This window comes from Poecilia mexicana, unplaced genomic scaffold (genome assembly GCF_051168715.1).
Source record: "Poecilia mexicana isolate PSO_F unplaced genomic scaffold, ASM5116871v1 scaffold_6, whole genome shotgun sequence".
NCBI classification, from domain to species: domain Eukaryota; kingdom Metazoa; phylum Chordata; class Actinopteri; order Cyprinodontiformes; family Poeciliidae; genus Poecilia; species Poecilia mexicana.
In genome coordinates this window covers 19,736,594-19,752,015 of record NW_028263375.1, presented here as the reverse complement: position 1 = coordinate 19,752,015, position 15,422 = coordinate 19,736,594, and the positions used below count along the sequence as shown (strand labels likewise).

The window sequence follows — 15,422 nt, the reverse complement described above, 5'->3', positions numbered from 1 at the left end:
TTACCGCAGAAAGAGGGAGGAGGGGGGCAGGAAAGGGTGGGGCGCTGCACAGCAGGAAGGGGAGAAAGGTAGAGTCATAAATATAAGGCCTAGTGTTGCAAAATGGATAATTCAATCCAGAGAGAGGCTACGCCACAAAGCGTATTTAATATTAGTTTGGAGTGTTTATTTCTTCTGCGTCAACTCGTTGCTTCTCATCTCCGCAGGTGAATGGACGCGGCTAATAAAACGAGACGCCGTCGCCTCCTGCGCTCACTCCTGCATTCCTCGAAGAGTGGAGGCTAACAAGACTAGCTTCAGGTGACAGTCGTGGAAAAATCCACTGTTGACTCAAGAGGGAAACTCGCCAAGCTTCTTTTACATGGAAAAGCTACCAGGTCGCCATTAGTCGGTGGTGGAGGTGGGTTTGTCAGGTCATTTTGCAGATTGGTTAATAAGTTACAAGACTGTGGGTAATGTGTTGCTTAGAATGTGTGGCTGATCAGATTTTATCGTCATTCAGCACACAGAAGGCGTCTCTTTAGAGACTTAAAGGATGACAGAACCACACCCTCCTTAGATAAATACTTGCAGTCAGTCGCCTCCCCTCATGCCATAAATATGCCAGCATGTTTTCAGAGGTAAAAGAGCTTAAAAAAACAAACTGCTGCTACGAAACCTTCAGCTCAGGTAAGTGGCCCGGGAGTGAGTTTTAATCACATCTAAAAAGGTAAATGAGTGACAGTTTGATTACAGCATTAAGAAAGTCAGTCTGTGTTAATATCAGCAGGCTGCAGAAGCCAAAGACATACTGCAATTTCCTGAAATATGCAGGAAATTGTCCAGGTGAGTGATTATACCACAATGACTTCATCACAAACACTCTTAAAATAGATCTGTGGAAAAATTAACAAGTGAGGAAATGTCAGAGGGGGAAAATAAAGTTTATGAAGTTCTTATCTGCAGGGCTGACCTGTATTGGACCGAATGAGTGTAAAAAGCCTTAAAATAATTTATTACAGCCCATAAACAGAAAGAAAATTCAATTTTACTTGAAGATTTATTCCGCAGAGAAAAGATGATGCAGTCAAAGTACTTTTAACAATGAAATTTTAAAAAAATGTTCAGAGGAGGATGTAGCATCATAGATCCTCCCCTGAACTCCACAGAGGGGAAAAAAGTCGTTCAAACAGCCGTTCTTTGTTTTGCGCAAAACCCACTGGAGAATGTTTGTAACCGAATAGCAACAATCTTACTTTTATCTGACCAAAGTATGTGTGAATAGTGTTTAATAGATACTACAGAGACTTGGATCCCCCAAGGTGGCATCAAAGTGGCCAGTGGCTGAGAGAAATGAGCCATTGATTCATACCAGAGGGAAACAGTAAGCAATGGATTATTAGTCAAAAGTTCCCAGAAACTCTGGTTGTAAAAAAAAAAAAATTTAAATGCCTTTATTTAAAATGAACTGTTAGGGGTACCTATACATTTTATTTTGTTACAAAATATCAAAGATTTGTAATTAAATTAAATTTTTCAACATTTATACACATCAGATGATGCATCTACAATAAGAGATTACACACTTTTACAAGGTGTGCTAATAAAGGTGGCAGTAATGAGAAGATTTGGTGCTAATAGGCTACAATCAGGGACCAAAATAAACCATTAATGAGTTTAAAGCAGAACCAAAAGTTCATTCTGATTATCTTTTTTTTTTTTTTTTTTTTTTTACATCTCTTGGCATTTGTGGTCTTTATTCATTAGGGTGATGAATAAATAAGAGAATGACAGGAAGAAAAGGCCCAGGAATTGAACCCTAGACCGGTGAAACAAGGACCGTAGCGTCTCCATACGGAGCCACCTGGAGCCCCAGACCAGATATTTCTAATAAATTAACCAATATGTTGTTTTCTGCTGAAAACATGTTGCAGAGAAACTTACGTGCTACAAGCCGTCATGGCCTGACAGGTCTCCCCGGTGCAGAACTCTGAAATGGTGCTGTACTGCAGGTTGATGAGATTGAAGAACGTCGTCGCTGCGAAACAGATAAAGACACACAGATCACACCACGGCAACCATCCCGTGTCATCTGCTGCTGCAGAGGACTAAACCAGGCTACACAAATACTGTCAAGTCAGCATCATCAACAGCAGCGGACAGGTGTCGTCACTTAGAAGTGAAAGAGATAAACGGCTCCATTACTGGAAACGAGCCAAATCTGAGGCTGATCGGTGACAAAAACAGTCTGAAATATTTGTTTCACAGGTTAGATGTGTGCAACCGTGTAGTTTTTACTGGTGGGACGACATTCCATCTGGAATCCGTCCGTTTACTTAATGCTTACAACTTCAGTGGAAAATACCCACAGCAACGTCTTCCAAGCAAGTTTTTCATTCAACATAATACATGCAGCCATATTTATGTTTAGTCTTCACATTACGAGCATTGAATTTGGGGTGTATGGGTTACTTTGCACCATCTACAATTTAGTAAAAGATACATTTAAATCTTTATCAGAGAGATGCTCCATTATTTTATTGATTAAATGCATCTAAAACTAAGAAAAGCTAAACCTGCAGGTATGACCTCGTGAAAACAAAATAATTAGTATCGACCAGGAAAAGTTTGATCACTTCATCCCACACAGTGTTTAGCAGAACCTAGATTTAGATTTGGAGCTTCTTCTCTCCTGAAGATAAGTGCACACACATGTTGGGGAAAACAACCCAAGCCCCAAAGGGAAAACCGTACAAGTCGAAGCAAACACTGAGCTTTAAGGTATAGTTTGTCTTAACGACATAAAAAAACCCCACCTCTCATCTTGCAGCTGTGTTTAATTACTCCTAATAGCTCGGCATTCACGTTAGTGGTTTTTGAACTCGACACGCTCATATGACGATGTCAGTCACTCACTGTTGCTCGCTAGCCATTCGTTGAGGTCTATCTCTCTGGGCAGCACCACCAGCTCCTTCAGGTCGAAGTCCACCACCCGGATCTTGGTGAACTCTGGCTCCACATACTGCTTCTTCTCCTCTGCCGGCGGCTTCTTTCCATTTGGCTTCGTCTTCGACTTCCTGCGACACAGAGGAAACAAGGACCGTTTTGAAAAGCTGCGCACGCTTTTCGATCGAGGCAGTCGTTCTTAAAAGCAACAGTGAGATGGCGATGCCAGCCTAAACTCAGTAGTGCAAAAAAAAAAAAAAACAAACAAAAAAAAAACAATAATTTATGGACACCTCGGTAAAATCAGAGTTAAAAGGAACCTCAGTGAGGTCAGATCGATGAAGCATGGGGGCGACTGAGCCCATAAACACAAAAAAAAAATGCTCCCCAACCCAGACTTTGACAGTGACTTCACTGCAGACCCCACAAACACCCACTTGTCGCATCTTTGCTGCAGATCTCCAACCTTACATCGACTCAGACAGCCTCACACAGTCGCCCGTCCGCAGCGCGTTGTGCTTCAACCGCTACTTTTAGCACAGACACGTCACATCACACCCTGCCTTTACTACCCCGAGTTTTGACCTCTCACCCCTTGGGCTCCTGCTCGGGCTGCGCCAGGAGCAGCAGGTTGCTGTGGGGTCAAAGGCCAGAAACCTCGACACACAATACAGACGGATGCCTGGTCGGTCCTCTGAGCCACACGGAAGGTTGTTGAGATCCTGCCTGATAGGCGCTCCGCTCTAACATTTCCTCTCTGTTCCTGGTCCTGATTGGCTTAGGTCCACTGATGTTTGGGTTTGTGTGAGGACAAGGAAGACAAGAGTTTACCCCCTGAATGCGCCTTGGTTCTGCTGACCCTCACTTCCGGTCTTTCAGCAGTCACCGACTCCATCTCTTCCAGATTTTTCCTCCAGGCAAAACCGAAAACATGCATGTAGCCCCTCAGTCAATCGAAAGCGTTTTAGAGGGAAGAAAAATGTAAGGTCGAGAAAAGAAAGGAGGGGTCAAACTGACACGATTCCAGCTGATATCCATGGGAACAAATAAACACTTTCAAAACATGACAGAACCGAGAGGCACGGGGCCTTCTGGCACTCTGCAGTTTCATTCCCTTCCCAGGAAGCGCTACCTCGCTTTTCCACCCAGCGTACAAGAGAAGGGCATGTCGGCGTGCAACTGCGCACACACGGCCTGCAGCCTTCCTACTTTGTAAACGTTTATTTTTTATGTGCTTGCAGTCATCTAACTCATCATCAACCCTGACAAAGGCAAACTTCCTGATGATTTCCTGTGAAATGTTTAACGTCTGAGCAACCCAAACTGGTTCTTGTTCAAAATCACTCAGCTGCCGAGCCGGCTTTGGGACTTGAAATTCAAGGATGCTAAAAGGCACCTTTGATTGGTTAATTGCTACTTACTAATCAATATTAATTTTTCCAATATCTACTTCTGGACTGAAGGATTTCATTTTTTTTTTTTGACTACTGGTCAAAAGTTTCAGTCCATTTTATTCCTTCATTTCTTCGTATCCATCCAGTCGATCATAAAACCTCGACTTGTTTGTGGGAGTGCAGGCAGAATCAGGTGGTTTTCTGCTCTGAGCTACATGTTTCATCATGTGAAAACTGTTTTGCCCAAGGACAAAGCCTCATTTGCAGATACCCTCAGTTCTCGTAGCTAAAGGTTTTTGTAAAGCATCTCGGAAAAACTGTTTGTCTCTTATGAAAGGATCCTTTTAAAAACAGCTTTACAGCCACTTCCTGCCATCCTCTCTGCCTCTGCAGTTTCGTAACTTTCCAAACAAACCCCTCCTCCGTTTCTAGTGTCCACACATCAAAGTGGGGGGGGGGGGTGAAATTCCTAAGTCATTATTTTAAGGTACAGAAAACTTCCTCTATACCAGCTCTTATCTGGGCTTGCATAACACACACAGGTTTGCCTGTTCTTGGCAAAAGCTTTTACCATAAAAGGCATCGAGGCGCCTCGTCCTGCTCACCAGATCTGGGCAGAGCACAAGGCAGAATTTAAGGGAAAAGTGAGGTCAGGCATGTTTTTGGACCGGAGAGAGCTGCAGCCTGTCTGGCACCAGCAGGGTAAACCCACGATGATCTAGAAAACCAAACCAAAAACGTCTCATTCCAAGTGAAAATGAAAGATGTGAATCAGAAGGAGTGATGTAGATGTGTTTATCTGGCAGTAGTGCAAGTAAACCGGTATAGAATCGCGATCAATGGACCAGATTTATCTTGATCAGCTCATAGCCCCTCCCACAAACACACACACACACACACACACACACACGTAAGTGCTGTAAAATTGCAAAATAAAAAAATGGGAAAATGTGTTTCTGCCAAAAAAAAGACCAGATCAGAGGAACGCTGGAAATAGAAATTTATTGTTGGCCGATACAGAGGTCAGAGCAACGACCAACAGCTGTTCCAATTTTCTCCTCTCGCTTTCTCCGAACACCCCCGACCATCAAGCCATCTTCATTTACTACCTTTCCTCTTGTGTCCCCTCAACACACACACACACACACACACACACACACACACACACACACACACACACACACACACACACACACCTGTGTCTTCCACAGAAAGGCCACACTGACTGCAGCCCCCTTTCACTTTTCATGGTCCAGCTGGTCCCAACAGCTGCGCCCCCAACCACGTCCCCTCCTTCGCCCCACCAGGCCCTCTGAGATAATCTAGAAGAAGCGAGTTCTGTCCGGTTTGAGAAGCGGTGTTTGTCCAGGCGCGTGTGCGTCCGCCGAAGGCTGTTCAAACATACATCTGCTTGGCCTCAGGCTGGTGCAAATATTTGTTGCTCTGTGTTGGCCGACCAAGTGGCAAACAAGTAGCCGAGTATGGCTGGGGTAAAAATGGCCTTAGCCCGAATACAAGTACAATTTGAATCCGGTCCCACTACCAGAATCTGGTTCCAATTTATCATGGAATCACAGGGGAGAAACATTTCAGAGCCATGAAGAAGAATCAATGTAAGTGCTTCATAAAAGTAGAACAATCTGCTCCTAAATCGCCCTTCTCTTCCCTAAAGCCTTGGTGCTTTTTAGCTTGGAAAAGTTCAGGTAGAGCCCATCACTTTTTTACGGACTTTTGTTTTGTGTGGAAACTCTTGTAACTAAACTGACACCTGTTTAATAACCTCCATGTAATGACTTTCCCCTGAAGCTCAGCACTCCTGCCAAGCCAGATATTGCACAACTGTTGCTGAAATTGGCCCTCCGGATGGAAGGGGCGTAGAACTGCTGGCATCTGGATGCAGTCATCGCAATCCAAACTAACACCGACAACGAGCTCAGCTCAGCTTTCCGTCATACACGACACTGCTTTAAAGACTTTAGGGATTCTCTCTAATAGTTCATAAAATAATCAAGGGGAGCCCTCAAAAACAAAATGTAGTCTAACGAAAAGACAAATGTAAAACAGTTTGAGGTGTTTTAAAATGAACAGAACAGATTGATGCTAGCTGAGAAAAACCTCTAGATAAAGAGTAGATGTTGAGTTTTCGAGCTTTTTTTTTTCACCCCATGACCCTGAGTAAACTTAGCGTTTACAAGAGTCAGAGGTCAAAGGCCTTGCAATCAGAGATCTTCTGCTTGTTATACATTCAGCGATCATCAGCTGAATAGATACAATAATTAATTTAAAAGTACAATAAAATAATTGATTAAATTACTCAGTGTGTAAACAGAGCAGTCTTAGGACTGGCAGTTCACCCTGGGGTCACTGATCTGCTTGGAGATCGAAACAAAATTGCTCTGAACACCCTGAAGGCCACAAACACCGGAAATACAGCCAGCAAGAGCAGAACCACAGCAGCCATCAGAAAGTCTGACAAACGAGATGGGGCTTCGGATGAAATAGTTAGCCTAAAATTGAGAACATTTTTAACTAACCACAGAAAATGATGTTTTTGATTCCTGGAATAAAGACACAAACCTGAAGCTTCCCTGTTTGGTTGGACTGGTAGTCTTTATGCCTCCAAAGTGTTTTAACCACTAACCTTTGTTAGTTCTGACCGTCCCACCTTCCTCCTCTCATCCTGTCCCAAATCCCATTCGCAGTGTTCACATGGACCCCCATGTAGCACCATAATGAGGCCTCATCAATGTCACAGCACGAATGTATATGAAGCAAGGGTACGGGGGGCATTGCATTTTTTTTTAAATGTAACTTCACAGTAAGAATTATAAACTCAAATACTGTTTTGATGAGAGAAAAAAAAGAATCAACCCAGAATTTTCTGCATGATAATCTATAAATCTAAATAAAAACATAATCAGATCGTTAAATATGCTCCATCAAAGTTTTTTTTTCACTCCCAAAGAATGTAAATCTTTCACCTCAAATGGGTCAAGAGTTTATATTTATCACTCCATTCTTACCGCTCGTCTTTATAACTACTTCTAAACCAAAGGTAATCAACAATTTACCAGAAAAGGAAACACATTAAAATTAGAGCTACAAGTCTACAACCCTTCCCGTCATTCTCATTAACTCAACTTTCTTCCTTGTTATCTGTGGCATAGCCACTTTTGCTCCCCCCACCCCCACCCGGAAGAAGTGTGTCAAATCACCCTCTTTGTTGTATTTCCTCGGAGATAACCAATTTCTTCATAGGAAGGTTGAACTTCCTAATAAAGTAGGTTCAACAAGACTTGTCTCTACCTGTCGCTGATGTTGCAACAGACTTTACGCCACAGAGTAATGCTTTCAGTTCAGCAGCCTGTATTGTGTACACAGGTTGATGGTGATGGCCTCCTCACCATCAACGTTCACACTGCTATCGTGTCACAAAACTATTTGTCTCGAGGCATTTGGCTCTCTGGCTGCTGGAAAATAAAAACACACCTCTCCTTTGACATGAAAGGTAGGGGAAACATTTCCAGGAGAGCCTGTCCCCTAAAGCAACATACTCACAATGGCAATTAAACTGGAATATACAAAAACAAAACAGGCAAAAAAAAAAATCAATCAGTAAGAGATTGAACTTTCTTAATCTGAAAGTCAAACACAAATTGCCTTACTTACTACCTCTATCAAGGAACCAGAACAGCTTCTCTCTAGTTAGGAAACGGTGGTAAAAGTTCAGGGAAAAAATGCCCAATCATTTTTTTAACCAGTTCCTCTAAAATTCTCTTTAAATATTCCCTTTTTTAAAAACAATAGAGTCACCAGTAACACTAAATATTTCCCATTCTTCTCATCTCCTGACTCATCACCAGCACAAAACTCAAAGTTAAACGCTTTTTCATTCGTCTCCAAATTTTTCCCCAAATTAAATATGTAATACATCAGGAGAGGGTTTGTTCTTTTTTAGAAAGAACACAAAAAGAAAGGCGACTCCCTGGCAACTCTTCCCCCTCATCATCATCACTGAGTTGTAATCTGCGGTGACCCCCGGAACCAGGGGGTCTTGTGTAATTACAGCATTTAAGCGACAGAGAGTTTATGACTCGCTACCAAGGCGCTAGTTTCTCAGCACGTCTCCTTATCTGGAAGGACGCAAACCCAGCGATAACCTGACGTTCATATGAAAAACAGCGCGGTTAAAAATAAACATGCTTAGTCAATTAGGGGCCAATTATGGGTGAAAAGCAAGCATACAAATATAATAAATAAAAAACTAATCACAAATTATTCCCAATAATTAAAAAAACAAGAAAGAAAGTATTACCTTAGTACTTTTCCGACTGCCTGAATGACCATTTTCGCTGTTAATGGAGGTCTTGGGTTTTTCTGGGGGCGCATAACTTTCTTATCTTAACAAGAGGAGCAATAATCTCCAACCATAGCCTATAGACATAAACAATATGTATCAAAACGTCGCTTGTTCGGCTAGTTCAGAATCAACACATCGGGTTGGTCCCACAGAAACTTTCTTACTACTTACAGGAGAAAGAAAAACTCAGAGTAGCTCTCACAGAAAGTCCTACCCCTCCACCCCGCTCCATTACTGACGTCCAATCAGATAGGCGGAAGAAAGGTAGGAGGCGGGGCATCGTGACGTCACCAGTCTGCCCATGTGGACGTGGTTGGTGTAGTTAGAATGTAGCAACAGGTGGTCAGACTGTTATTGGACTGGCGAAATAAAAAGGTGCAGCAAGGTTTCATACTCCTGTTGTAATGACTGGTTTGCACACAGCCTTGCCTTTCTCAGCTGAAAGGAACTCAGGACGCCAATTTTAAATGAGAGAAATAGATTGTAGTGCATCATTTTTATTAAATTAGATAAAAATAATAATAATAAAATAAAAACCATTGCATCAGTGTGGATTAGTGGACAAAAGTTTGTAAAATCGAGAGTAAAGAAAATATTCACTTTAATTTATACAACTAAAAAAAAAAAAAAAAAAGAAGAAGCTTGCAGCAAGAATATTTGCTCAGCATTGCCTCCCTCTGTGAGTGAGCGGTGCAGTGTGGATACCGGGCCTGGCAAGGTGACATTCCTTCTTTTCATTCTCAAACGTTTCCCGCAACCCGCTTGTGACCGCAGTTAGACGTGTTCATGCATGACTGAAGAACCAGTGAGGGAATCGGGCTGCACACTTTTTGCAGGGCAAGGTTATTGTTGGAGGGAATTGTTTGGAGACTTTTTTTTTTTCATTTTAAGAACATAATTTAAAGCACCAGTAAATTATAAATTCTAATTACACTGCCAGAGAGCAAACAGCTCTAGGAGAAGGAGTTATGAAAACTGACTATAAGTTGCACTCATGGGAAAATTACAACTGTTGTTGCCAAACTATCATTCTCTTCATTCTCTTCGCCATTCTTCCCTCTAATTATTGCCTGACAACAGACACGGCCCTCTTATTCTCCTGTTTCTGCTGTTGTGTTCACACATTTCCGCTGCTTTTCTTGGTTTGTTTTTGTCGCCTCTTGCAATCATCGTCTCCTCTGGGGGACAAAAAAAGAAAGTAAAAAAAAGTAAAAAATGAGAAATGAGCAGAGGGGTTCCGGTCTTTGCACATGTGGCAAGTGTACGACCGACAAGCTACCACATCACAGAAACTAATCTGTGCAATCTGCAGAGCTGCAGTACGCATTCCTCCAATGAAACTTGGGGCAAGCAGATACATGAGGCCAAGCTTCCTGATGGAAAAGCCCCTGTTTGATCCAGAAAGACCTGAGAAGCAGCTGTGTTTTGGGGTGTGCACCCACTTAACTGGAATTGGTGGGTGGAGATGGCTGGTCCCGAGGCATGTTCATTGCTACTGTTGAACCAGAACTGCGAAGTACTAACAGGAGGAGGAGGACCTTTTTTTTTTCATGGTGCTAAAAATAGCAGAAGCCTGCCTAGTTTGGCCCATGAAGATTGAAAAAACCTGCGCAGAGGCCATAACGTGAGTGCCTATGCATGTGCAGAGTAGCTTAATCAGTGACTGAGGAGAAATAGCCAGATGTGGGGGTGGGTTGTCAGTTTCTCTACAATAATCAGTGCCTATAAAATGCATCTTTAGCACTACATTACAAAAACCTGCAGTAATCCCATTTAATAAGCAATCAATGTAAAATTGAGTCCTAAAGTTCAGTAGTCAGCCTGAGGTACAAGTTACTACCCACAAAGTAAAGAAAAACGTTCCATTTGTATAAATAATCAGAATAATAGCTAAAACAGATTCTACATACTATGAATCTTTAGAAATTAGGACGTCGTCCAAATTAAATCAGTAATATTGGTCAAAAAGTGAAACTCATTGATACTTTACACACAGATGAATTTAAAGTACTAATAAGAACCCACAATTCAATTCCTTGGATAATCAAACACTGTTAAAAAACCCCCAGCAATGCAGAAATGTCATCATGCTGAAAAGTATCTTCATGTAATTGGACCATTAATTGGACCTTCTTTTGCATGAATTACTGGGTCATATGAGGTGCAATTGAAGCCCAGCTTGCATAGATTTTCTATGAAGTTATGGTCAGGGCAGTTTGTACCACTATGGTCACTGAAGCAGCTTTTGGCACCTTTGGTAGAGTGGACAGGTGCCAAATCCTGCTGGAAAATAAAATCAAACATTTCAATACAGCATTTCAGCAGAAGAAATCATGAAGTGATTTAAAATTCTCATTTTCTAGGTTGAGTTGAATTTGGTCCAGCTAGCAGAAGACATAGCACCCAAAATTATCACAGACTGTGCAAACTATGATTTCTGTGTCTCTTCACTCTTTTCCAAAACTTTGTAAACTTGATTTCCAGATGAAGTGGAAAATTGTTTTAATCTGTAAAGAGGACTTTAGACCACTAAACAGCAGTCTAGTTCATTTTCTTCCCTAACAAGGCAGGACAATTTTGACATCTCTGGTTCAAGAGTGACTTAACACGAGGAATGTGACAGTTATCTTCCTGGATACATTCTTCTCAAGGCTGTGGTTATGTTTGTTGCTTCTGGACTTTTCCCTACTACACCTTTTCCTTCTACTCAACTTTTTTTTATTTTTAAATGCATCACTGAACAACCAGCCATTATCAATGTCTGTGTGTCTTGTGGAGGGTGTTACTGGGCATCTGCTAGACAACTGTGAAATCAGTCATTTCCGTCAAACAGAAAAAAACAGAAATATTGGTCTGATATTTAATTTACTACATAACTAAATTATGAGTTTCAATAGCTACAGGTCATAATCATTAAAATTGAAAAAAACTAAATAAAAAATGTGATTAATATTAACACAATGATGTTACTAATATAAAATAAAAGGCAAAATATAGGGCAATAACAATAACACCATAAGTTTTGAAATGTATTAAAGCGCTGCATTTGTCTTTAAATCCCAACCAGGAATGATGCAAAAACACAGGAAGCCCAAAGCTCAGGGAACTTTCCATTAGTTTGACTCAAACTATTAAATCTTTGTGGTCACCTAAGATGGAAGATATCTGTTCAAGATCAGCGAGGCTCGGCGTCACTCCACTGAATCCAGGATGAGAATTAAAGGGCAGAGGCCATTAAACCAAGTCTCCCATTAACTCGTCAGCATGTAGTAACACCTCCACAGCTGTTTGTCCTTTATGCACGTAGGTGGAGATGGAGGCGATGCCAGCAAACTGGGCCCTGCTTGTGTGTCTGACGTAGATGGAAACCAACGGCCGCATTCCTTTGGTCTGGTAGACAATGGCTTACTATTTCTGCTTTCATCACAGTCACCTTTCTTCCTCCTATGCAGACACTACATGGCATCACCTGCCTTCTACCTGCTGACCTAAACCAAATCTAGGATTTAAAATTTAGTCCCCACCCCGAAAAAACCAGTAAGAATCTTAGATGCATGTCATCTAGCAAACATGGAATTGAAGTTAGGATAACAGCTTGGCTTGTCTTTGTCTGCTTTTAAAAAAAAAAGAAGAAAAAAAAACTAAAACATGCATAAAATCACTGACGTCATTATCCATGTGACAAAAGATGAATTTACTCATAATCTGATGAAGTGAGAAAAAAAGTGACATTTATATCAATAACTGATGCAAACAGATAAATCAAGGAATGCAAAGGCAGTTGGGGAAGAACGTGTTCAAAATTCAAAGGAATACAATACTGACGTCATATCACGCCACTTGGACTCCGTTCCTGAGTTAAGAGGTCAAGATTACAGGCCACATGCTACTACAAGTTACAAATATCTGGAATTATGAACAAATGTAACTATGCATGTTTAGTTGATGATCATTTAGATGAAAGGGATTCATTTATAGGGAACATTTAAAAGAAAAAATTGAAAACGGATGAGAACTGCTGGCTTGCTCAACAGGTTGGATCTGAAAGTCTGCTGACAAATTCCACCTGGTTTAAAACAAAGAACAACAACTGTGATTCCAGGCGAGCAGCAGATTAGTCAGAACCGTAGCAGAGGCGCCTTGGATTCCAGCCAGCAGCCCGGTCCCAGGCTAGCAGGAGGACGCCGCAGCACATCGCACCTGAGATCAAAGCTAGGATGGAGGTCTGACGATGTTTTAGACAAAGTCAGAGTAGGGCTGTTGTAAACGAATATTTTAGTAATCGAGTAATCTATCGATTATTCTTACGATTAATCGAGTAATCGGATAAAAAAAATTATAAAATGAAATATTGGTAAATCTGGCATAATACCGGTGTTACTATCAGATATCAATATCAGTCCAATGTTTCATATTTGAGCATCCCTAACAGTTGCTTTTTTGTAGTTTAGAAAACTAACCTGTAACAATAATAGCTCACTTTCTAAGTTAACCAGAAGAAAAGTTATAGAAAAATCTGAAATTATATTGAATTTAATAACAAAGAGGCAGGCTCACAAATATGCTTATAAAAAATGTCTACAATCCAGCTTTTAGTTTATGTATTAATCTTCAGTGAGTTTAATAGATTAATTAAACTCACCTTGCCACCTAACCTGTCACGCTTTGGGTTTGAAAATACGGGAAATGCCGCCTGGAGTGGGAGGAGAGGGCGAATGAACGAACATGGGGTGGAGGGGAGGAAATAGACCAGCGGACTGACGAACCGTTAGACCGGGGGACGAACACGGGGGGAAGCAATACGGGATATTTACGACACCTTCACTGGTCACACTCAGAAACTCATCTACCAGCCATGTACGATGCGCTCCGCCACCCGTTTCTTCAGACCGGGATATGAAATTTATTGTGCGGTTCGTCGGTAAAGCTACATTTACACGGTAAGCATCAGCTACTCAGCCGCCCGCCCTGTTCAGGTTATCCGCTCACCTCAGCGCTCTTCCCGCCGTTCGCTTTCAACCAGCAGCCCCGGAGGAGAAATGCTGCCGTACTCCAGGCATTCCCCCAGTCATTTTAAGGATGCTTATTGGTTCCCCAAAAAACGATAAAAAGTCGGGCATTATCATCAATCAATAAAATCCCCACGGGCCAGTCTTGAAGATTGGACTTTATGCCGCTGAGACTTAGCTTTTGTCAACAACTCAGAGGCGGAAGTGAGAGCTCCGCGCAACGCAAATGAAGTCCCGGCCGGAACACGGTGCGCTAACTAATAAAACATAAATTAACGAAGCTTCGAGGCAGGTAAATTTTCCTCGAGGAATTTTAGTAATCGAGGTACTCGAATCATTCGAGGAATCGTTTCAGCCCTAAGTCAGAGCATAAAAAGCAGACACTGTCCAAGCCGGTCTTTAAGAGCCGTCGCTGCAGCATTCAGAGCTTGTGGGGATGTGTTTAGGTAAGGTCTTAGCTAGTGAAAACAGTGCATAAGGGAGTTCTTCAGAGCCCGATGGGTTGTATCTGTATGCCCAGATAAAGGTCAGCAGTTTCAGGAGACGTGATACACTGAACTGAATGACCCGTGTTGCAATATGAAATCCAAAACTATGTAGGAAAGTGTGGCGTTTGCTTGGCATTATATGAAAACTATAACAAAGTTGAGAAAGGCACAAAGAGATTGGACAGTGAACTGAATAGAACAATTTTCAGTTTGATTGCTCGGGACTGGCTGGTTAGAAAAATCAGAAATCGGCCTAAACCCAATTATTACCAGGTCGCAGTAACAAAGCGTTTGGGTGTGGACGATGTTAAACCTCCTTTATGCTCCTTTAATAAGTGTAAATAGGTCCACCCATTTTCTATTGCAGTTCTGAGCTAGCTTCCAAAATGAGGTAATCTTGATGACGTGCATTCTCACAAAAAAAGGACAATGATGCATACAGAATCAGCCTGAATGAACCTGGACGCTTACGTGGAGCATATTTGGAGATTTACTGTGAAGAGACTCAAACTCAGAGGAACCACCGTGAATTAAGAAGCTTTTTAAAAGTGTATTTTCTACAAACTGTTGAGACATGTCTGAAGTTCACTCGGCCAGGAAGAGTGAGCAAGGCTTCCAGCAGATGACAGTAAGGTTGAACATATTACAGCAAAGTGTCCCCGTTACCATTTTGTTACGCTTTTAACCTCTCGTGAAACGAGCCAAATTGAGAAATCTCAGAGTTGATGTAAATGTGTCTACATTCTCTACCAAGGGAAACTGCTGGTTTGGTCACTAACTGATGCCTATGTTAAATGAAAATAGTTTGCCGTTTCTTTAAAAGATCTCATATGGGCCACAAAACTTTGATTAATACAGTTCAGCTGAAATTATACAACAAACATACTGTGTGATGAACAGGAAATTAAAGGTATGCAATTAGCATCCTACAAGAAGGGGCTAACAGACTTTGGTGCATGTCCTCTCCCCAGTCTCTATCAATTTCTTGTCTAATTATCATCAATAAGTACCACAAAATCTAAACAAATATATATATTTTTAAAAATTGTTTTGTGTTTACACAACGCTGATAACAGCGTGCCTCAGACATAACAAATTGTGAGTCACAAAATACAGAATTTAACTTTCACTTTTACTTAGAAAGGTGAAGGCACCTAATTTTACAGACCAGTTTAGGCATTTACAGCTTCAAGCACCAGCGCTATTCATAAAAACAAAAACTAAACTCATGTCTGCTTCTGCCTTC

General features: G+C 41.5%; 1 protein-coding gene across 3 annotated transcripts in view; it reads right to left on the bottom strand.

Annotated features, from left to right (window-relative positions):
• mob2a (MOB kinase activator 2a) overlaps positions 1–15,422 on the bottom strand; it is a 65,060-nt gene that overhangs the window by 4,418 nt on the left and 45,220 nt on the right. For 2 of the 3 annotated variants that reach the window (XM_014985295.2, XM_014985292.2), the window contains exons 2-3: positions 2,896–3,056; positions 1,924–2,017 (exon numbers count right to left, since the gene is read on the bottom strand). In XM_014985295.2, coding sequence (XP_014840781.2) covers positions 1,924–2,017; positions 2,896–3,056 — 255 coding nt within the window. Of the gene's footprint in view, positions 1–1,923; positions 2,018–2,895; positions 3,057–8,634; positions 8,871–15,422 lie in introns of those variants that run through there. The other variant, XM_014985293.2, reaches the window with a different exon arrangement.